The 21,969-nt window shown below is 45.6% G+C and overlaps 3 protein-coding genes and 1 long non-coding RNA gene across 7 annotated transcripts in view; 2 read left to right on the forward strand and 2 right to left on the reverse strand.

Annotated features, from left to right (window-relative positions):
• NOD1 (nucleotide binding oligomerization domain containing 1) overlaps positions 1 to 4,881 on the reverse strand; it is a 33,800-nt gene extending 28,919 nt beyond the window's left edge. For all 3 annotated transcript variants that reach the window (XR_014796132.1, XR_014796133.1, XM_084896843.1), the window contains exon 1: positions 4,756 to 4,881. The gene's annotated coding sequence lies outside the window, so the exon portion shown is untranslated. The remainder of the gene's footprint in view (positions 1 to 4,755) is intronic.
• Positions 4,620 to 16,858, forward strand: LOC311629097. Its single transcript, XR_014796144.1, has 3 exons — positions 4,620 to 4,766; positions 5,158 to 5,438; positions 16,592 to 16,858. It is a non-coding gene; the product is annotated as an uncharacterized lncRNA (long non-coding RNA).
• Positions 10,506 to 17,648, reverse strand: GGCT (gamma-glutamylcyclotransferase; the record flags this gene model as incomplete). 2 transcript variants are annotated; one of them, XM_084896913.1, is made up of 4 exons in its annotated part: positions 10,506 to 11,049; positions 11,996 to 12,131; positions 13,107 to 13,252; positions 17,232 to 17,648. In XM_084896913.1, 4 exons carry the CDS (start codon positions 17,646 to 17,648, stop codon positions 10,906 to 10,908), a joined length of 843 nt encoding a protein of 280 aa, XP_084753039.1. In that variant the 3' UTR covers positions 10,506 to 10,905. The 2 variants fall into 2 exon arrangements, with proteins under 2 accessions (XP_084753039.1, XP_084753040.1); XM_084896914.1 differs by lacking the exon at positions 11,996 to 12,131.
• Positions 17,649 to 17,702: 54 nt separating this feature from the next.
• Positions 17,703 to 21,440, forward strand: LOC311629087 (ER membrane protein complex subunit 5). Its single transcript, XM_084896917.1, has 3 exons — positions 17,703 to 17,779; positions 18,008 to 18,106; positions 19,312 to 21,440. The coding sequence occupies exon 3, from the start codon at positions 19,629 to 19,631 to the stop codon at positions 20,022 to 20,024; it is 396 nt and encodes a 131-aa protein (XP_084753043.1). The 5' UTR covers positions 17,703 to 17,779; positions 18,008 to 18,106; positions 19,312 to 19,628; the 3' UTR covers positions 20,025 to 21,440.
• The last annotated feature ends 529 nt before the right edge of the window (positions 21,441 to 21,969 follow it).

Raw genomic sequence — 21,969 nt, forward strand, 5'->3', positions numbered from 1 at the left:
CCTTTGGAGATGTTGTACACATTAAGTTGTGTAAGTGTTGGCCGTTATTATCCAGGGTCTACCAACCAGATCAGCTGCATCGTCATTTAATTCCTTCCAAGCCTCACACCAACCTTCCACACAGGTAGAGTCAGCCCCATTTGACAGATGTAACCCGGGGCTCATGAGGATTAAGTACCTTATTTAAAGCAACACAACTAGGAGATGACAAGACGAGCCCTGGAACCAAAGGAGTCATCATAACCATTATTAACATGACTAGTGGCCCGGTGCACGAAATTCATGCACATTAAAAGGGAAATAATTAGAGGAAATATTTTAATACTGCTATTTGCCCTTTATAATAGAAGTGTCAGTGATGAAAGAAAATTAGTAAAACATATATGAAAATCTCCCTCCTGTCAGAGTCTGGGACGCACCACGGGACCCAGAGTCAAGTCCCCACCCACCCACGTGCACCTTGAAATCACTCGAGACCCAGACCCGGCCAGCCCCACCTCGGTCAATCCCTGCAAGGCAGGGGGCGCAGCCTCAGGTCCCCGGCCCTAGCACCTAGGCGTGAGGGCGCGAAGGCGTGATGACCATTTGCATATTAGCTGTTTATTATATAGGATAAGCACCATTTACTTGAAAGCCACTTGGTGTGCTAAACACTTTACATCAATTATTTCATTAACTGCTCAAAACTGCTCTAAGGAAAGAATTATAACTGTTTTTACAAGGAGGACAAAGGATTGGAACAGTTCAATATGTTGGCTGAGGTCACATGGTAATTCAGGAAATAAAGCAGGGGCCGGGTCCCAGTGCTGACACCGAAACCCATGGTTTCTCCCACTAAAGGCCTGCCTGTCTGGTATTTTGTTATCGATCTTTTATCTCCACCTGAAATCATCAATGTGCCTGAATTGACATTACATGTGAGACCCTAGCCTTGTTAAACAAAGTCCAGGGATGGCCCTCTCCATCAAGGGACCATCTGTTGTCCTAGGCTGTAACGAGTTAAGCTCTCCGGCCGTAAAAGCCTAGTTTCCCATCCAGTTCCTTCTGAAAGTTTGGGTTGAGGAGCCGAGATAAGCAATTGGGAAGTGGGTTGAAACAAATCACACAAAGTTCTGAACCACTAGACTTTTATCTTTTGGGAATTAGAACAAATATTTTTCTCAAGTGAATCATCATCTGCTCACAGATCTTCCCTGGAAGGATTTCCCTCAGCAATATGTGGCTGCCCTACCCAGTTACCCGTGGCTCTACTGAAAATACCTCAGTCTCTACATCTTTACCGCCCCAACCTGTATGGTGGTGCGAACACTGTGATACCTCGTTCTGCATCCCAAAACAAAGGTATCACAGTGGCAACTTCATCTTTTATTAAAACATTAACCGACCAAAGCCTGGTGCTAACCGGGTGCTCTCTTTGCAATTACAGGGGCCTTCATGCTGACCTACCTTAGCTCTTTAAACTACAGTTTTCTATAACTTACTGGAGGCCTGGTGCACAAATTTGTGCACCAGTGGGGGTCCCTCTGCCTGGCCTGCTGGATCGGGTAGAAACCAGCTCTCTGACATCCCCAAGGGGTCCCGGATTGTGGGAGGGCACAGGCCAGGTGGAGGGACCCCATTGGTGCAAGATCGGGCCAGGGAGGGACATGTGAGGTTGGCCAGCTGGAGAGGGATCAAGGGGCCAGCTCCAGGGCGTGTCCGGCCCATCTTACTCAGTCCCGATTGGCTGGACCCCAGCTGCAAGCTAACCTACTGATCGGAGTGTCTGCCCCACTGGTGGTCAGTGCATGTCATAGCAACTGGTTAATCTGTCAACTTCTGCCCCCTAGTGGTCAGTGCAAGTCATAGTGAGCAGTTGAGCACCTTAGCACATTATTAGCATATTATGCTTTGATTGGCTGAACAGCCAACGGTTGACCGGACACTTAGCATATTAGACTTTTATTATATAGGATAGGAACATGACTATTTAGGAAAACAAATTTCAAACTGGCAGCCTACTCCGTTTACTAGAGATATCCTATTGATTTTAATGGCGTGTAACACAAAACAGCCTTGCCGACGCTAAGGAAGCACATTTCTGGCCCGGTCACTCTGCCCCATCTGAGGGCCAGGCCTCCCTCAGAGTGATAGCATCCCCCACCCGGCTGCTCCCTGGCTCCAGAGGATGGAGGACAGCAAAAGAGGGGGTGGCAGCAAGTCTGCCTTGGCTGACTCTGCACTGTAATCTCGGCCCAATCTGATCTGGGGCAGTCCTGAGTGAAACACAAGAGTAAGAATTCAAGCCAGGAAGTCTTGCTTCCTCGCACTGCATAAAAACCATCAATTAATGGAAATGCCAGTGACTACTCACTTTTCAGTACAAGAGTCAGGTTTGGGGAAAACACGTGCCCTCAGCGAGCATTTGATGTGCCAAAGAGTTTTCCTCCAAAGCAGTTCAGAATCTACAAGTGGATGAAAGGAGGCCCTAGGTGTGAGACACAACTGACTGTGCCCAGAAGATAAAAGAAAACAGGACTTCCAGAAGCCTGCAAAATACGTATAGCTTCTGCAGGACTCAAGTTTCGTACAGATAAAAATCTTAGTTTTTCTAATTTCATCTTGCCTAAAATCCCCCCCAAAAAAGAAGAATCATAAGGAAACTGGTATCTTAAACCTCAAATCCCAGACTTTTGCCTTAGATTTTGAAGAAATATTGAGCTCATTTATTTGGATAAAAAGGGACAAGAATTTGATATTCTCCTTCAATTGAAAATCATGCTTGCACATATACTGTAAAAACACTTGGCCTTACACCTATAGTACATCACTGTATTTCTAATGACTTAACAGGGCTGTTGTTACTACCCAAGTGACCGCGGATGACATATGGAGTGGTACCAGGGTGAAATATTCAGCTGGAATGCCGTCATTGACAATTATAGGATGTGGGTCCCCTCCTCCTCAAATTCCTGACTGTTTTTGGTCTTCCCAGAATTCATTGTTCCTAGGCCCAGAGCCAGAGCCAGGAGCAAAACAGGTGTGGCCTAAGGAAGCTGCCAGCAATTCCGAGACCCCGCAGACTGCTGGCTCCGCTCTCTCGGGAGCCATTTTATTGATGTATGTGGTATGGGGCAGAGAAGTCTCCAGAGGAAGGGCCAGTTTCTTTCATCAAAAAACTCATTCCTAACACAAGGAGTAAAACTGTATTCCAGAGCCATGAATAAATCCTCTTGCCTAAACTGGTTTGACTCAGTGGATAGAGCGTTGGCCTGTGGACTAAAAGGTCCTGGGTTCGATTCCCATCAAGAGCATGTACCTTGGTTGCAGGCACATTCCCAGTGGGGGGTGTGCAAGAGGCAGCTGATCGATGATTCTCTCTCATCGATGTTTCTAACTCTCTATCCCTTTCTCTTCCTCTCGGTAAAAAAAAAATCAATAAAATATATTTTTTTAAAAAAATAAGTCCTCTTGGCGGGAAGCAGTCTGAGAGTCCAGACCTCAAAGCACCCAGACCCAGGTTCCTCCTCCGGGCAGGGAGGAGGAGAGCAGGGGAGCAGTGTTTAGAAGGAGATGATTTTTGACAAACACTTGCCCTCCTCTGGCTGAACTAGATAATTGCCAAACACAAGCCGCCGCGGCTGTGCCTGAGACAGCGTGCCCGCCATGTGCCACCTGCTGGGGCATTTGATACTCATTTTCTCATTTAACTATAGACGCGCCAGGACAGCTGCAGTGTTAACCCCCGCTGTTCGGGTAAGAAAACGGGGGCTCTGAGAGTCAGATAACTTGCCCTTGGACAGCGGCCACACGTGACAGATTCTGAATTGGGGGTCCCATGGGATGGGCTCCAAAGCTTGAACTTCTTTCTCTCCTTTCCACAAAAACAAAACCTACTCCTCAGACCCGTTGCAAGTCCACGCTTCTCCTAGGTCTCAGGTGTGGTTTGTTTTCAATCCACCTTTCTTATCTGCCCTGCATATTCGGCAGAAGCCTGTCTCCGGTCGGGAGGGGGGTGGGGGGGACCTGCTTGGGGGGATCACAGCTCTCTGCCCCCAGCATCTACCCCAGGGTGAGGCGGGTCCATCCTGTGCGCTCCTAAAACCCACGGTAGACTATGGTTCCCTGAACATGGTAAGTCTTAGGTGTATTTTAGCCGGACCGACCTGTGGCAAGCTTCATCCTTACAGCAGGAAACCTAGAAGTCGTCGGGCCACGGGTTTCCTGGTTTCCCCCAGCTAAAGGTGAAATGCCAGCAACTGAGGCATTTCCCAGAATGCAGAGCCGAGCCCGCAAGGTAACCCGCATGCCTCCTGTTTTTCACAAAATGCCCAAGGCTGACCTGCCGGGGCTCTTTCGGACACACCCCTCCTTTCCCACGCCGGGGCCGGAGGGGAGCCCGCTGCCCGGCTGAGCGTTGGAATCGCCAGAGAGTTTCCGCGATGCCGAGCTGGTCTCACGCCCAGGGGCGCTGATGGGACTGGTCTGGGTGCGGCCCGGGCATCTGGGTGTTCAAAGCCCCTGAGATCCTAAGGTGCAGCAAGGCCGAGCAGCCCCGGCCCGACCGCCGCGGGACTCAGCACGCCGCGGAGGCTCAAGTTCAAGCCCCCGGACCTCCCCCGCACCCCCCCGCTCCCGGCGTCTCCGCCCAGCGCCCCGGACCCCGGAGCCGCTCTGCGATTCTCCCTCCGCACCCCGCACGCTCCCCGCACGCGGGACCCGCCGCCCCGGACCCGGAGCCGCGCTGCGTTCTCCCCGCCCGGCGCTGGGACTTACGTGGCCGCCAGGTCTGCGGAGGAGCGGGGCGCGGAGGGGAGCGGGCGGGTCCGCCGGCCGCAGGACGGGAAGTGGGGGAGGCCGCGGAGGCTGCGCCGGGCCGGGCGGGGGCCGGGCGGGGGCGGGGGCGGGCCTGCGGGCGGGGGCGGGGGCGGGAGGCGGGAGCGCAGACGGCGGCCTCGGGCGGCCCCTGGGCGGTCCCAGCGGAGCCGGCGGTCCGGCCGCGCAGGGGCGAGGGGCGGCCCCGAGCGTCCGCCCGGCGGGGAGGGGGGCAGGGAACTGTCGCTCCAGCGGGGCCGAGGCCAGAGCCCGGACCCGTCACCCTAAAAGTGCCAACACAGTAGCTGCAGCGAGAGGCAACGCCCGGGCACGGCAGTGAAACTCTTTTTTTCCTTTCCCCAGCTGAATTAGTGGGGTGACATTGGAGAAAGTGCACGCGTCTACAACCCCATCTGCACGCCGCATCCTCCGCGCACCACCCCGGGCCAGCCCTTTCCTCCGCCATCCACCCCGGGCCAGCCCTTTCCTCCGCCATCCACCCCGGGCCAGCCCTTTCCTCCGCCATCCACCCCGGGCCAGCCCTTTCCTCCGCCATCCACCCCGGGCCCTCGTCCCCACGAGCTCTCCCAGGGCTCCGAGCTCAGAGCCATCCACCTTGTTCAAGGCCGAGCACACGCGTGGAGGTACACTTTTTTAAGTCTAAGCTTCTTCTCCCAGTCCGTACATCGGCTCCAGGCGGTGTGCATTTTATGTTCCGCACGTTTCTGCTGTAATGAGTTGTAAAGGAACCCTTAACATAATAAATGTCCCCATAAAAATATTGTAAACCTTTGAAACGGGGGAAGCCTACATTAGGCTGTAAAACAATTGTCGCTTATTCACACAAAAACGCCTTCAGTCCCGGGCGGGCGCACAGGCTCTTGAATACTGACATTCCCGGCAGAGGCTGCCTTCCCGGAAAGAATGTTCCTGACTCAGAAGTGAAACTTGGCAAAAAGTGGAATTGATGTGATGCATTGTGCAAACTTCTAGGCACTAAAAAGATGCTAACGATACTAATTCCGCCAGTTTACCCTCGGGTGAGCCTCTACGACTCTGCATTTTGTTTTCCCTGTCTTTTCATTCTCATTTTCTTTTTCCATATCCTGTTTTATTGCATTCTGAGTGAATTCTCCCGTTCTGTTTTTTCCATGCATTAATGATTCTGTAACTATTTGCACCTGCTGTTTAACCTGTCTGGGATAGGCAGACCAGTCCCTGCACCTCCTCCATGAGGTCCACCCACCTCCTAGACCTGGGACCAGAGAAGTAAGGTAGCAGGTGGGATGAAGGGTGCTAATCGGCTGACTTTGAGACGGAAGTTGACCATGGATTGTGTGTACGTGGGCCAGATGTAATCACAAAGCTCTTACAAGCTCTGCCAGCACAGCCAAGGGTTCGGTAAGCCTGACTGTGTGTGTGTGTGTGGGGGGGGGGGGGGGGGGGGGCGGAAGGGTGGTTGGCGAAGGATGTGGAAAAGACAGAAGAGAATAAGCTGGATCTAGGTGGATCTCCTGTGCCTGGATGAGGCCACAGAGAAAAGATCCAGAAGGCAAGATGATGCTTTATTTTATAGTCAGAGGTAAATAAACAAAGTAGTGGTCACCATAGTTACAGTGTTCTTAGGAGTTTCACTTGTTTTGGCAGCACTTGCTGCACCTCCCACAGCCCATTAGCTCCTCGGGAAGGATTTAGGGAGTGTCATAATTATGCTAAGTGGGCTGTGCCCTCTAAACTGGGACTTGTTTGTGGGTTTGCCAACAGGCCAGTCTGAGGCTTAACCCGATAGCTGCTCCCTACACTCTTATAAGAGGAAGAGGGAGACAGAAGAACCAGAGATGGCAGCCAGAGCAGGACGTGGCCTGATGCTGCTGGCTTGGATGAGGCGGAATGGGGCTGTGAGCCACGGGATGAGTGTGGCTTCTGGAAGCTGGGAAAGTAGAGGAAACAGATTCTCTCACAGATCCTCCAGAAGAGGCGCTGTCCTGCGGGCACTTTGATTTTAGCCCTAGGGAGACCCTTTTAGACTTCTGACCTCCAGGAGATAATAAATTTGTTTTGTGTCAAGTCACTAAATTTGTGGCAACTTGTTACAGCAGCAATAGGAAATCAATATACCATTCATTTGAATATTTAATTTCAACAATAATACATTTGCTTTCTAAGAGTCTTTGATCCTATTTCTCTAGTTTTCTTGATCATTTAAAAAAATATATATATATATTAATTTTTTACAGAGAGGAAGAAAAAGGGATAGTTAGAAACATCGATGAGAGAGAAACACCAATCAGCTGTCTCCTGCACACCTCCCACTGGGGATGTGCCCGCAACCAAGGTGCATGCCCTTGATCAGAATCGAACCTGAGACCCTTCAGTCCACAGGCCAATGCTTTATCCTCTGAGCCAAATCAGTTAGGGTTTCTTGGTCTTTTTTTTTGGTGCTGAAACCTGGGAACGTCTTGGTCATTTTTAAGGCTCCTGTTCTTTGCTGATTCCATCACTTTCTAAAAGATGCATATGTAGTTAATTTTTGCTTTTCATTAAACTTTGAGATAATTATAAATTTGCAATGTAGCTTTCAGAAATAATGCTAAGATCCATGCATGTACTCTTACTGGTAACATCGTGCAATATCACATCCAGGATATTAGGCATTGACACAGTTAGGATACAGAATATTTCCATCACTACAAAGATCCCTCATGTTGTCCTTTTATACCACACCATCCCTCTTTAACCACTGGCAACCACTAATCTGTTCTCTATTTCTATAACTTGTCATTTCAAGAGGTTATGTAAATGGAAGCATACAGTATGTAACACTTGGGGATTTTTTTATTTATTTACTCAGCGTAATTCTCTGGTGATTCATCCAGGTCATTGCATGGGTCAATAGTACTTCCCCTTTTACTAGTGAGTGAGTAGTATTTCACAATATTACCACACAGATAGCTTAACTGTTCACATGTCGAAGGACGTCTAGGTGATTTCCAGTTTTTGGCTATTTTGAATAAAGTTGCTGTAGACATTCATGTACAGGTTTATATGTGAACGTAAGTTTTCATTTCTCTAGGAATGAAAATACTCAGGAGTCCAACTGAGTAGTTACATGTTTAGTTTCTTAAACTGTCAAACTATTTTCCAGAGTAGCTGTACCATTTTATATTCCCACCTATAAATGTATGAGTGACCAATAGTTTAATAGATAAATTGTGGTATACTCATACAATAGAATATAGTAACACCATAAAAAAGAATGAAGTTTTGCCTGGCCAGTGTGGCTCAGTAGAGGCTGCAGTTTGATTCCTGGTCAGGACATGAGCCTAGGTTGCAGAATTGATCCCCAGTGTGGGGCATACAGGAGGCAGCCAATCAATGATTCTCCCTCATCATTGATGTTTCTCTCCCTTTCCCTTCCTCTCGGAAATCAATTAAAAAATATATTTTTTTAAAGTGCTGATTTATGTTACATGTTGGTGGACCTCAAGGACATTATGTTAAGTGAAAGAAGCCACACACCAAAATGTCACATATTGAATGATTCCTTTTATATGAAATAGCCATTGATGTTTGTATATTTATCTTTTATGCTGTGTGTGACCTTGAACTCATTTATTGGTTCTAATGAGGAATGGAAAATAACTGACCTTGCCTGGAGGGTAGAAAGTTGCTACTAACCCCTCCTGGACCTGAAGGCCAAATCAACAGTCTGGGGTAGTTAAGGCTGAAGGCCAAATCAGCAGGCTGGGTTAGTCAAGGCTAAAAGAACAGGACAAACCAAGAAGGGAGCTTAGGCCATCTGGCCGATGCATGCAACCATAGAAACGACCTCCACCCCCCTTTTTGAAATGTGCATAAAAAGCTGGATTTGTAATTGCTGGCTGCTGTTTTTTTTTGCCTGCTCCATCCTGGCGGCGGCAGCCCAGATTCGAATCTGTAATAAAATTTGTTATTTGACTCCGCAATTGGCTATTTGGAGTTGTTTCCCGGGTAGGGGTCTCTGCCTCTTGGGTGGTCTCTGCTCCATTCAACACTAAGAGATGCTTTTGGTAGATTCTTAGGGATTTCCTACATCGGCAGTCATGTCATCTATATATCAGGACTGTTTCATTTATTGCTTTCCAATCTGTATGCCTTCCATTTTCTTTTCTTGCCTTATTACACTGGTTAGAACTTCCAGCACGATGTTAAAGAAGTCATTATGGGGAGGAGGTGTGGGAGGTGGGGCTCATTTCTGCTGGTGGCTCTCTACTCTGCCTTTTCTGTCACTACCCTGTTAGTGGTGGCCAGGGACTGGTCAGGGTACCTTGTTACAGCCTGGTGAGGGTAGAAATCTAGATTCCCTCTTGACCTTTGCTGGCTACAAGTCAAGGAGTCCACAATTTTTCTGTGGTTTGGTTGGAGTAAAGCATTTATTCTCTAAAAGTTTTGTCTTGATAGATTGTTTTCTACTCATTTTGCTAGACACAGCAGGCTTTATTATTACTGTTATCTATTATTTTTTGTGTTCTTCAGTGCTTTTGGGTTACTGGCTTTTTCAGCTACAAGCCTCAGTGAGATGTGTGAAGCAAAAGAAAACCCAGGGAATTCAGTATCACGTCATGCCTTGGGTCCTGAGGTCCCTGGCTAGTCCGCCTTCTCTCCAGCTTTCAGTCTTGCTGTACATAGAATGTTCAGGGATTTTAGTGGTAGGTAACTAAAGGATTAGGGAAGAGTATGTCTACTCTATCTTCCCAGAAGTCAAAGTCACCATATATATATTTTGCTAGTGTTTTAAATTCTTACTTAAAAAGTTATAATTTTAGGTGAGCTAGATCATTGGAATATTAGATTTTTAGTATCTAAGCAAAATTGAGCTTTGCTCACTGTTATTACCATAATTGTATTAGCAAACTTGGTCTTCTTTGGAGGAGTTGAGAACTGGAGGAAACCAGACTACTGGAGGGTATGCTTGAAACTGGTGAGGTGTAACAGCTACGAAACGTGGTCTAACCAGCAGGCTCTGGCTCAGTGTCACTGTAGAATCACAGCTGTGGCTGGAAAGTCCTGTGGTCATTTTTCCCAGCAGAACACACCGAATCTTTGTGCGATGCTCCTGCAGCTAGTTCACTCACATTCCAGGAACCTGTTTGGAGGTCCAGCTCCCTACATTTCTGAGACAGAGGATAGCTTTTTATAACCAGGATTGCTCTATTCATGACTCTTCTTTTCTCCACTTATTCAGCTAGTAAGTGTTAAGAAGGTGATCATTTCTTTCTAAGCCAAGAATTGTAACTTCCAGAAAACATTTTTCCTTCTGATCTTGCTTCTTCTGCTTTAAAATCCCATTCCAAGGGCGGCCTTGTACGAGCTTAATTCTTCAATAAGAACAAGCATGATGCTAATACTTACTATATGCCAGGTTCTATTCTAAGTGCATTACATATACTTACTCCTCAAAACAATCCTAAGACCTAAGTGTTTCAGCTGTCCTCAGTCTACAGGCGAGGAAACCGAGGCAGAGAGTCAAATAACCCAAAGTCTCCCAGCTAGAGAGTGGTGTCTGGTTCCCGAGTCTGTGCAGTAATCCTCTAACTGCATACACTGCATATGGCCAAGGGCAGACCCATTATGTGTGATGATTGGAATCTAACAAAATGAAATGTGGTACTTTAGTGGGGAATGCAGGATAAACCACACATACAGATAGTCCTTGAGGAAGAGTATGCCAGTTTTTAAATTTAAACTTTTTTTTTTATTATCAACTGTCTCTGCAGCTTGCTTGCTCTTATTAAGCTGATAAAAGATTTCCAGAGCAGAGCGATTCACCAGCACCATCATTAAGTTGCAGATCTATCCTCTGTCACAGAGCAAGAATACACTTCAGATCAACTCAAGAAAATAATTTCACAGAAAAGTGTTCACAGAAAGACCCACATCCATTTACCATGAATTCCTAACCCGGTTTCTTTCCATAGTCCAAAAACAAGGAACCGCTCAACTGAGATATCCCTTCGGAGCAGTGTTGAAAATATATTAAACGTAGAGATACCCCAGCTCCCTGTTCCAAAGGTTAAAAATACAGTAAATGAGCACATAGAGAAAATAGCCAGAGGTAGAGTCTATTATGTCCTAATGAGTTTTTGTTTCCTTGCTTTTGATAATGTCTTCAATTTCTTCCGAGACCTTTCCTCTGTAGTCATTGGGCTCTATCGCATTTAACTTCTTTTGATACTCCAGGGGCAAACCATTCTCTTTGGCGCCCATGCAAATGACCTAGAATAGTAAAAATAAACAAAAACAACTCTTTTAGTATTTAACTTAGTATACCACAGCTTTATTTGCAGTGTCAAAGCATGAAATATTAGCTTTCAGATGATTTTAGAGTAACTTTAGAACAAACAATTCTAGAACAAAATGGAGATACGGACCCTTCTTTCACAGTAAGGAGGAATGTTGGGAATTTCCAAAGTCACCTGCTAGGTCCTCATGGAATATCAACTCTAAACATAGTATGACAAAGAATTTTTATATTAAGACAAAAACCTTATTTATAGACTATGCATAATCTTTCAAGAAAAAACATTATTCTTTAAAAAAATTAAAGTTTATAGGGAGCAGTTTTTGTTGAATCCCAGAGTCTAGTCCACTGATGAATTAGACACGAGGGAGTCAAGGGCCACCGTGTTCGGTGGTACTTTTCAGACCCACAGCAGGCTGATCCGCTAGGTTCTTTCTGGAAAATTCCAGAGCTGGCCCGGAACTGGGTCACCCCTCTGGGTGCCATTCCTGACTGTGCCTGCTAGCAATTCCTAACTTGGGGTTTCTGATAAGGGATGTGGAGGTCTCTACCCACCTCCCCCCCGCCCCCAATATTTTATATATTTTTCCCAATGCATATTGGTGTTCATGTTTTGTGGAGAGAAAATTGATTACAAAAGCCCGCATGTAGGAAGGAAATACATGTCTAGAATCATGACTCATATATATTTCTATCAGCGTTTTAAAATAAAGTTTTTGGAATATAGTGTTATTGTTACAAATAAATCTGAACATTATATTTCAGGTAAATAACTATCATTTTTTTATTTAATTTTTTTTATTAAAATGAATTGTTCATGTAGAATTTAAAATACATAAAGCTTTTAAAAACCAAGATATTCTTTAGATTAGTTCAGTGAAAATTAAGAGAAATCCCCAAAAATCTTAATAAGTAGCTTACCTTTTTATACTGGGGCGAAGGGGGAGCACTCTCATAATTTTTCATCTGGTAACTTCGACAGGTTATTTTTTTTCCTTCTTGAGTGTAAACATTAACTTCCATTGGGGCATATGTTCCACTATTAACCCCTTCTTGTCTGAAACCAGAACAGCTGAGTTTTAATCATACTTGACTTAACCAAACTAGTTTACTGGATTAAGAATTTAGCTACCTATGGATGTATTTGCTCCCTCTATATTTTGGGATATAGTAGAACATATTATAATACTACTGCATCCAAAGTAAACTTAGCATTTCAATTAGAAAACCCTAGGTTACTATTATTTGTTATACTTCTAACAGATCTCTGTACTTGTTTTATGTAAAAACATGCTTCAGTGCAGCTATTTCATCTGTATATTTTGGAGACATGGGTCTCTAGGCTACAGAAAGTGGACTGTGTTCTGAGAGCAGGCGGGAATCCAGCCCGAGCAGAGCAGAGTCCGTGGCTTCCTCGCTCATAGGTGAGTGAAACACCACACGTGTCAGATAATCTGCTCTTTGCAAATCCTACTCATTTCTGCCAACTTCCTCTGTACTAAATGCTCTGCCTCACCACTCACAGAGACTCTTCAAGTATCAAAGCATTCCTAGTATGTTAAAGGTTTTTACAAATTATTATTTCTTTTTACTGATTCAACTGCCACCATAAAGAATTAGTTTTTTAAAACTGGCTCTACAACTACTACTTCGGAAATCAATCAATATATGTAACAATTAAAAAAATAAATAAATAAATAAAATATATGTAACAATTTTAAAAATCTTCATGCTTTTTTACCATATGACACTAAGAAGATTTATGTAAGACAACAGGATGCAAATAAGGATTTCCATCTTTTACAGAAGAGATTACACATGTCACCCCCAAATCTCAATCAGAAAGCGTGACCCTCAAGGCTTTTCCTTTTAGGAAATGCACATTATACCTTTTATTTAACTCTAAAGTATAAAGAATACGTCCGTCTGTAGTACGTATATGGTTTTGAAAAACACGTATAGATACACATCCTTGCATATGATCCACTTTCAGAATTTGTAATTATTTAACTTAGAATTAGAAGCCACCTACTTATCCAGAGAACTTAAATTGCTTTTGTTCATTTTCCATACTACTCCCCACACTTCATCGCCAGGACTGTGAAAAATGGTGGCTATCCCTCCATGCCAAGTTTCACTTGTTTTGCCTTGGGGATTGCCAAAGTCAAGCTTAAAATCCTACAAAGAAAACCAAAGGGACATGATCAATGTTCTCTTGAACCAAAATTTCCTCAAAAAAGAAAAAAAAAGATTTACGTTGAACTTTATGCAATTAAAATGTAAACTGAGTTCCTTCTATGTGTAAGAAACTATGGAAATAGAAAGATTAACAAAAACCCGTATCTCAAGGATTGTTATGTATTTTTCATATTCTTCTTTAAAAATGAAATGTATACGGAGTAGGTACAGTATCTTACCATAAACAAAAGGTTTAAGTGGGAAGAAAAATCCCATAAATCCCAATGCCTTAACAACTATTTCCATTTTTAAAAATATATATTTTATTGATTTTTCACAGAGAGGAAGGGAGAGGAATAGAGAGCTAGAAACATCAATGAGAGAAACATCGACCAGCACACCGGGGATGTACCTGCAACCAACGCACATGCCCTTGACTGGAATCGAACTTGGGACCCCTCAGTCCGCAGACCGATGCTCTATCCACTGAGCCAAACCGGTTTCAGCTCTATTTTCATTTTTGAAAATTACTTTTCAGTCTACTTACGGATAGATTTTTAACTTAGAAGCAATGACAGTGTATATAATTATTGAAACTGGTGTAAGCTACATAGGGGTTATAATAGTCTCTATTTTTATGGACATAAGGAGTATTGACTAGTATATATCATGATGTTTGCCCTAAGAGAGCTGGCATTTGAGGGTAATTTGTATACAATGAGCACTAATCTAATATTCATAAACTCTACTAATATATCTATAATTATCATAAAAGCAACTAACACACTGGAAAATTACTGGGTTCTATATACGTACTGTGCTGTGAGCTTTATATGGACTCTCATTTGTATCTTGCCTAATAAACTTATTATACCCATTTCACAGCAAGAAAAACTGTGGCTTACAAAATCAGGCAACTTGCCTAAGGTCTCACGACTAATAAGTAATGGAGCCAGGTTTCCAGTTTAGCTTCTTTCCTCACAGAGAGGCCACAGTCCTGGGGAAGGTGAAAAATCCTTACGTGGCTGTTTGATCTAGGAAGACTGCATTCCATCTTCCCAGAAATTAGTTCCCTTAATGATAACGTGAACAAGGACGGGCTCAATAATAAGTCTAAGGTTTAAATGTTATCCTTGTCAACTTTATTTTCTTAAAAACCTTCTCAGATGTTTTAGGAAAAAGTGTTCGTTTGTTTTCAGTGACCAGTACCTTCCACTGGTATCCTGGATATTCTAGCACCAAGTGTCCCTTCAAAGGATCTGATAGGAGTCACCGCCACACTAGGAACTGGCTGCCTATTGCTAAAGGCAAGAGACAATTTTCAATCTTCGTCTTGTCCCAGTTCTCAGCAGCTTCTGACACCACCCTGTCTTGATTTGCTTTCTCCTGACCTCCAGGTTGTTCCTTGATCTCGATTACCTTTGCCAACTCCTCCTCGACTACCCGGTCTTAGATGTTGGAGTTCCCAAGGGTTCAGCTTAGGCCTTTTCTCTGTTCATTCAGAAGCTTGTTCAAGACAATCTCAACCCTCCAATAACTTCAAATATCATCTAATATTCCAGTCACCTTTAATCCAACCCAAATCTCTCTCTGGGCTTCAAAAGTGCTTAAAGCAAGCCTACACATTCCGAGTATCTAATAAATGTTCATTAATATTGTTCTGCTCTCTTGGATGTAAAACCAGCATATCAAATTTAGTACGTGCAAATCAAGCTTGATTTCCCCTCCCAAACCTGATTCTCCTCTTTACCAACACCACCATCACCCACCCTGTTATTGCACCAACAGCCTTAGTCATCCCTATTATCTCTCCTGCCTTCAGAGGCAATCACTGTTGACATATCTCCCCCACCCCCACCCCAACGTGGCGTTTCTGCTGTCCGTGGGCAGATGATGACTGTTATTTCCTAAATATCCCCCAAACCCATCTACCCTCCCTTGCTACCACTCACGGTGCCATGATCGTTAGCATGGAGCTTTTTAACTGGGCTCCCACACCCTCCATTGCCACCCGTACGCCTTCCAAGCCATTTTCCACAGCAACCAGAAGAGGTAAATTAAAGACGTAAACCTGATCTCTCCTTTGCTTAAGTTCCACAGTGGCTCTTCTCATGCTCCCAAGATAAAACCAGTCTTCTCTGACCTGTGGTCCTGCAACAGGTGGCCCTTCCCTACCTCGGCAGCCCCCATGTCAAGTCTCCCTCACACACTCAGCGCCAGCCTCACCAGCTGGGGGACCCAGCTTCTCTCCTGAGGGAGGTCTTTGGTGCACACCACTCCTGTTTGTTCCTGCCCTCCCCCGACCATTCAGGTCTTGGCTTAAGCAATCACATTTTCAAGAAGAGCTTTACTGAACATTCTGGTTAGGTCAGGTCTCCATGTCATACACTCTTCTCCTAAAAAAAAAAAAAAAAAAAAAGCCTTTTTTTTTTTTTTAGAGGAATTTTAGGTTCACAGCAAAATTGAGATGAGGGTAAAACTCCATTTTAAGACTAACCATACCTATAACTGGATGATCATTTTCTTGATAGCTTTTCTCATCATCTGAACTATCAAGTGTCTGACTTCTCTCCCACATTTGGGGGACTCCCTACCTTATGCACTTGGGGGGTAGAGTGCCAGAGCCCAACTCCCAGTTTTGAAGCTTTGAACACCAGAAGTTGGTTCTCCCAGCTTTGCTTGGGCACGTGGCCAAGATTTAGCCAAATTGGACAACTCCCCCTGAGTCTTTGAATTATGCCCAAGGACAGCAGACACTCCACGCTGGTGGTGGCGGCCACATCTGGGTTTCAGGATCTGCAGGGGTGTTGTGACAGCAGCAGGCAGGGTCCAGCACAGATGGCGCTGGTGCTGCGTGAGGCAGTGCCCACGTTTACCCAGTTCAGCAGGGGTGCAGCCCGGCCTCCGGGGCTGCTCCTGTCCGTGGCACTGGCTGCGTTACCATCGCCATGCCTCCCTTTATGCTTGCCTGTTTTGTCAGCTTTGTGGTCCTGACTTCCTGGTCATTCTGTAAGCTCTCCAACAGCCTTTCAGTGCATTCCTTTTCTGCTTAAATCAGCCACTTTCTGTTGCTTGCAACCAAGAACCCTGATGATGACAGCAGAGGCCGTGCTTGTCGAGTACAACAAGCAAAATGGTTTTGTAACGTAATCTGTCTGCGTGCTTCTCCTGTAGCCTGGAAGGTCAAAGCAGCCAGCTCTGCTCAGTCATCTCTGTGTCTGCAGGTAAGTGCTGGAAAAACATGCAACTAAGAACCCCGATGACAGCAGAGGCCGTTTGTCAAGTTCAACGTGCCAAAAGCTTTTGTAACATAATTTGTCTGCGTGTTTCTCCTAACAGCCTGGAAGGTCCTCAAAGCAGCCAGCTCTACTCAGTCACCTCTGTGTCTCCAGGTAAGTGCTGGAGAAAAAGGAATGAATGGACTGAGCGGAAGAGCATGATTTTTACCCAGGTTGGCTCCGTTTCATCCAGCCACTTAACTGAGCACAGCCCTTCAGGAGGAATAAGACATGGTTCCAGCTTCCAGGGCCTCTCAAGTTCGAGGGATGGTGAGGGATGAGTGAGGAAAGACAGAAAAAGGATTTTTTTTTTTTTTTTTTTTTTTTTTTTTTTTTTTTTTTACAATACCAGGTAGCAAAGATACCTCCCAGAACAGAAGGCAATTGATTCCCTGACTTGGGTGGGAGAAAGCTTCTCCGAGGTGTCAACGGAATGGATTGAGAGGATGCCCCTAAGTCGGTGGACGAGGGGCAGCCAGAACTGGGCAGAAGGAGCAGCTGGAGGGCATGATAGGACAGGAGGGGAGCCACGGCGGCCTGGGGCACCGATGCTGGGGTGGCAGCGCTCAGGGGTCAAGCACAGACCGCGAGGGCGGGTGGGCCTGCCCAGGAGGACACATGGTGAAGATGAGCCGCACTCTCATGGGTGGGAGCTGTGTTCCCGGGCCCCACGTCGCAGGGGCCGGGCGGGGAGCACTGACCTGCAGGCGGGCCACGCAGCAGAACTCGGCCGAGGGGTTCCGGAGGTGGATCCGCTCGGTCAGCAGGTTGCTGCCATAGGCGAAGTACATAACACTCTCCTCCTCCTCCGGGCCCCGCGGGTCCTCGCTGCCCGAACTCGCCATGACGCCCCGCGCCAGCAGCCGGGGTAGGAGGAGAGGACGGTGACGGCGGCGCGGCCCCGGCGACCCCAGCTCAGTGGCCGCCGCCCCCGGAGTTTGGGGGGGAAAAGGTGGGAAGTGTGGGCCGGGCGAGGAGCGAGCGCTCTTCTGATTGGCTGTCGGCCCCCAACGACGCCAGTCGCCCCTGCTGATTGGCCAAGCCCGCCGCCCTCGATCCACTTTCCTCTTGGACTCGGAAATGCTCAGTCCGGAGGCGACCGGGGTCTGGCTCCTCATTGGACACGCCTTCTCTTGTCCCGCCTCCGTGGTCAAAGGCCGCTTCTGATTGGCGCGTGGTCGGGTGCTACGCGGAGTCAGGTCAGGTCGCGTGGGCTCGGTTCGGCGGTCGCGGCGCGGATCGCCACCAGGTTTCTCCCTCTCGGGCGTGGGCCGGGGCGGGGGGCGCGTGTGGGTGGCGGCGGTGGGGGCGCTTTGGGGAGCTGTGGGCAGGTCTGGGGCGAAACAGCGGCCCTGGCGACGGCAGCTTCCTCCCCCGGCAGCTCGCCTCTGGCCCGGTTCGGATGAGTCGGCCAGGACGGGGCTATTCACCCCGCACCCCCAGCCCTGAGGGTCTGTCTCCCCGATTCCTTTTCTAGGGACGCTTCGCCTCCTGGAGAAGTCCTTCTGGACGCCTCGGACTCCCTTCCCTGACGGAAGTGCGGCGCAGGGTTCAAATTCCGACGCTGCCGGTTGGTGTAAGTATTGCCATTAAGTGCACAGACCCCCCCTCCCCGTGTAAAATAAGATGTGAAAGTATCAACGGAATAAAACCCTATCTTGCTAACTTTGAAGTGAAGGTATTAATATGAACTCAGGCCTAGAAGCAAATCTTCTGCACCCACATTTTGACTCCTAAATACCATTATCCACAAAAAGGTACATGGAGAAGGGGCTGACGCCCGTTCAAGAGCTGGGAATGAGGGAGTTCTTGGAATATCTCCTGACAGGAAGTTGGGAAGTATCCAAGAGAAAAGATGTTCTTATATTTAAAAAAAAAATTTTTTTTTAAAGATACCTTTATTGATTTCAGAGAGGAAGGGAGAGGGAAAGATAGAAACATTGAGAGGGCAGGGCGGGGTAAGAGGGCAGGGTGGGGCGGGTCCAGCTCCAGGTAACTGGACCCTAGGCCTAACCCAACCAATCAGGTCAGCCAAGGTAGCGGCACCACCCTCCCTATAAAACCCATTGATATGTTAAGTTCTTCCTCTTTCTCGCCATGCCCTCCTTGGTGTAGGTGAGACTGGGCTCGGACTAGTCCGAAATAAATACAGGCTTTCTGCAATTGAAAGGATTCGGCTCCCTGGTAGTCTTTGGGGTTGATGACACTTGGGCATAACAACATCAATGATGAGAGAGAACCTTTGATTTGGCTGCCTCCTGCTCGTCCCCTACTGGGGATCAATCCTGCCACCTAGTCATGTGCCCATGACCAGAATGGAACCTGGGACCCTTCAGTCCGCAGGCTGATGCTCTATCCACTGAGCCAAACCAACCAGGGCGAAAAGGGAGTTCTTTTAAAAGGACCCGGGAGCCAGCCTGATGGGAAGCCCACTGGCCAAACTTACAACAATTTGAGGGTCAAAAATACTGACTGCAGTTGATGGAAAATGTAAAACATGTAAAAGTCATTTCCTGGAAAGAGTGAGCCAAATCTTAAAAAAAAAAAAATTTCTAGAAACCCCCATTTGTCATATTACTGGTGGTGACTATTATACCAGCTCTTTACTCTGAAAAGCGGTTAAGTGGAAAAAAAAAAAAAATTTATCCTGCCTTTCTAGTTGCAGGTGTATTTCAAAGTAATCAAATAGCCCAAGTTGATGTCAAAACAGCTGTTAATAAAACCATTTGGTGAAAGGGTGAAAGGGAACAGAATATTAACATGTGCACCATTATTCCCCAGGAATTACTCGATAACAGTGGAAAAATGTGGCCTCTCCCATCTTAGCCTTGATGAATCTTACCACCACTGAACGTGGGCCGTGACATTTTTGTGTCTCCAGCATCCGTCTGTGAGTATCATTTCCAAAAATCTTTAACTTCAACATCATAAAGCAGGAACTACAGGATTGAAAGGGGGAGGAAAATGACACCAAGAGGAAAAATCTAAAGCAAAGTCTAGGACGGACTGCAGAGCAAATAGCTTAGCCTCTTCAGTTAAGCCAGTGTCGTTTAATGAAATAAAGGCTGCTTTTGCTGGGCTGCTTCCTGTCCGGAGCCATGGTGCCCTCGCTGTGGAAGGGGCTGGTGGGCGTCGGCCTTTTTGCCCTAGCCCATGCAGCCTTCTCCGCCGCCCAGCATCGTTCTTACATGCGATTAACAGAAAAGGAGGATGACTCCCTGCCCATAGATATAGTTCTTCAGATCCTCCTGGCTTTCGCAGTTACCTGTTACGGCATAGTTCATATCGCAGGGGAGTTTAAAGACATGGATGCTACGTCAGAACTAAAAAATAAGACCTTCGACACATTACGGAATCACCCATCGTTTTACGTCTTCAATCATCGTGGTAGAGTACTGTTCCAGCCTTCGGATGCAACAAATTCTTCAAACCAAGATGCGTTGTCTTCTAGCACATCCTTGAAGTTACGAAAACTCGAATCACTGCATCGCTGAGGTTTTTACCAATCATCACAACGGGACAGGACACGGAGCTGGAATATTGGCGTTTGGGGTCTATAAAACACCTCCCCCCATCGATACTTCTCTTGATCTTTCAGACCTAATTTTTAAAAGGTTGATGCCCCTGGTTTTTATACTGTTAAATTATTGATGCAGTATAAAATAGCTGTGAAATGAGTCTTTGATCTTTCATAGAGTTCTTTTTCCCCCATTTAAAACAAATAGGCATCTTTTGTCAAAGTCACTGTTTTGAACACATTTCTTTGGGAAAAAAATGTTGATGTGTTTGTAATTGTTTTCTCAGATTTCGTTTCCTTAGCACTACAGTTTTTAGGACCCTTTTGGAAACAGTGTGACTGCTGCATTTTGCTGCATGAATGATAATAAAATGGTCTTCAGTTCTTTTTTTTCTTTTTTTTAAAATATATTTTATTGACTTTTTACAGAGAGGAAGAGAGAGAGATAGAGAGTCAGAAACATCAATGAGAAAGAATCATCCATCAGCTGCCTCTTGCACATTTCCTACTGGGGATGTGCCTGCAACCAAGGTACATGCCCTTGACCGGAATGGAACCTAGGACCCTTCAGTCCGCAGGCCAACGCTCTATCCACTGAGCCAAACCGGTTTCGGCATGGTCTTCAGTTCTTAACAAGTGGACTTATCTGCAGAGATTTAAAAAGGTGACATCAGTTTTTTGTAGGCCCTCTAAAAAGGGGCTCTGCTTCAGGAGTTACTTGCCAGATTTTAATTTATCCCTCACTTCTCACTCCACCGGACTCCCATATACCTTCTAACATCAGCCATCTCCTGGCATCACTTCTCTGGAGTTCCGTATGCAGTGAGCAATTTTTGTGTCAGAAATTTTTTGTTATAACAAATCTACTTAATAGACTCAACTTGCTGTAAAGCTACTTGTACTCTTTGTTTATCTGTAAAAATTGTCCCTAATTGGTTATGTAGTGTAAGAATGTTGAATGTGCACCAAAAAGACCCTTTGGGATTTAATTATCCTGTTTATGTAGAAGAAGAATCATTGAGGAAAACTGATTATTTGTCATTAGCCAGTTTAATTTATTCAAATTCTGTTATTTTATTGCATTCTACACTAGTGAATTAGTAAAAATAAACTTCTCATTAAAAGAATTGGGCCCAAAATGGTTTAAATATTTGGAACTACTATCTTTAATTATTTTTCTCATAACATTTAAGAATTTTTTTTGTGGCTTCTGGCTTGTCGGAGACTTACAGTTTTCCATCTTCGTTGTACGTTGATGAAGATGATACAGATTAGTACTTTTTTTAGGAACAGTGATTTTAGTTTTAGGGAAATTTGACTAGCCTTTTGATCTGCAGAAAGCTTAACATTTCTTGGTAGAGAGATTTTATTGAATTCTCAGGTATGAAAACATTGCTTATGTGGAATTGTATAGATGTAAAGGGAATAACTATGCAGATTTGAAATGGAAATGAGCTTTAGGCAAGAGTTATATGATGCCCTTACGCTTGATGGCATTTTTTCCTCTAGAAATGAACCTTAGCACTTCTGTTCTGCCTGGAAACACAGCCCCAAAGCCCCAGGTTTTGTCATTGGGCTTTTGTTGTTTTATTTAGTTTGTTATGCCAACCTAGTCTACCTGTGGAATACTAGCTCTGCTCTCTAAAGAGAACAAAGTTGGAAATCTTCTAATAACCTAGAATAACTTACAAGAGAGTTATAGAGGTGAAATCGGGTTAAAAGTGGTGATAAAATCAAAACTGTGTGTGAGAAACAGCTCCTTACATAGGTTGTATAGCGTTTCCTTGGGGATGACTAGATTCCCAAGGGCCTCTTGTAATCTTTTCTTGGGGCTGTCTTCCTTTCAGAACTTTATTAAGATATAAGTCATATTCCTTATAACTCACCCACTTAAAAGATACAGTTCAGTGGTTTTGTAATAT

The sequence above is a fragment of the Pipistrellus hanaki genome (genome assembly GCF_964339955.1).
Source record: "Pipistrellus hanaki genome assembly, chromosome: 10".
NCBI classification, from domain to species: Eukaryota; Metazoa; Chordata; class Mammalia; order Chiroptera; family Vespertilionidae; genus Pipistrellus; species Pipistrellus hanaki.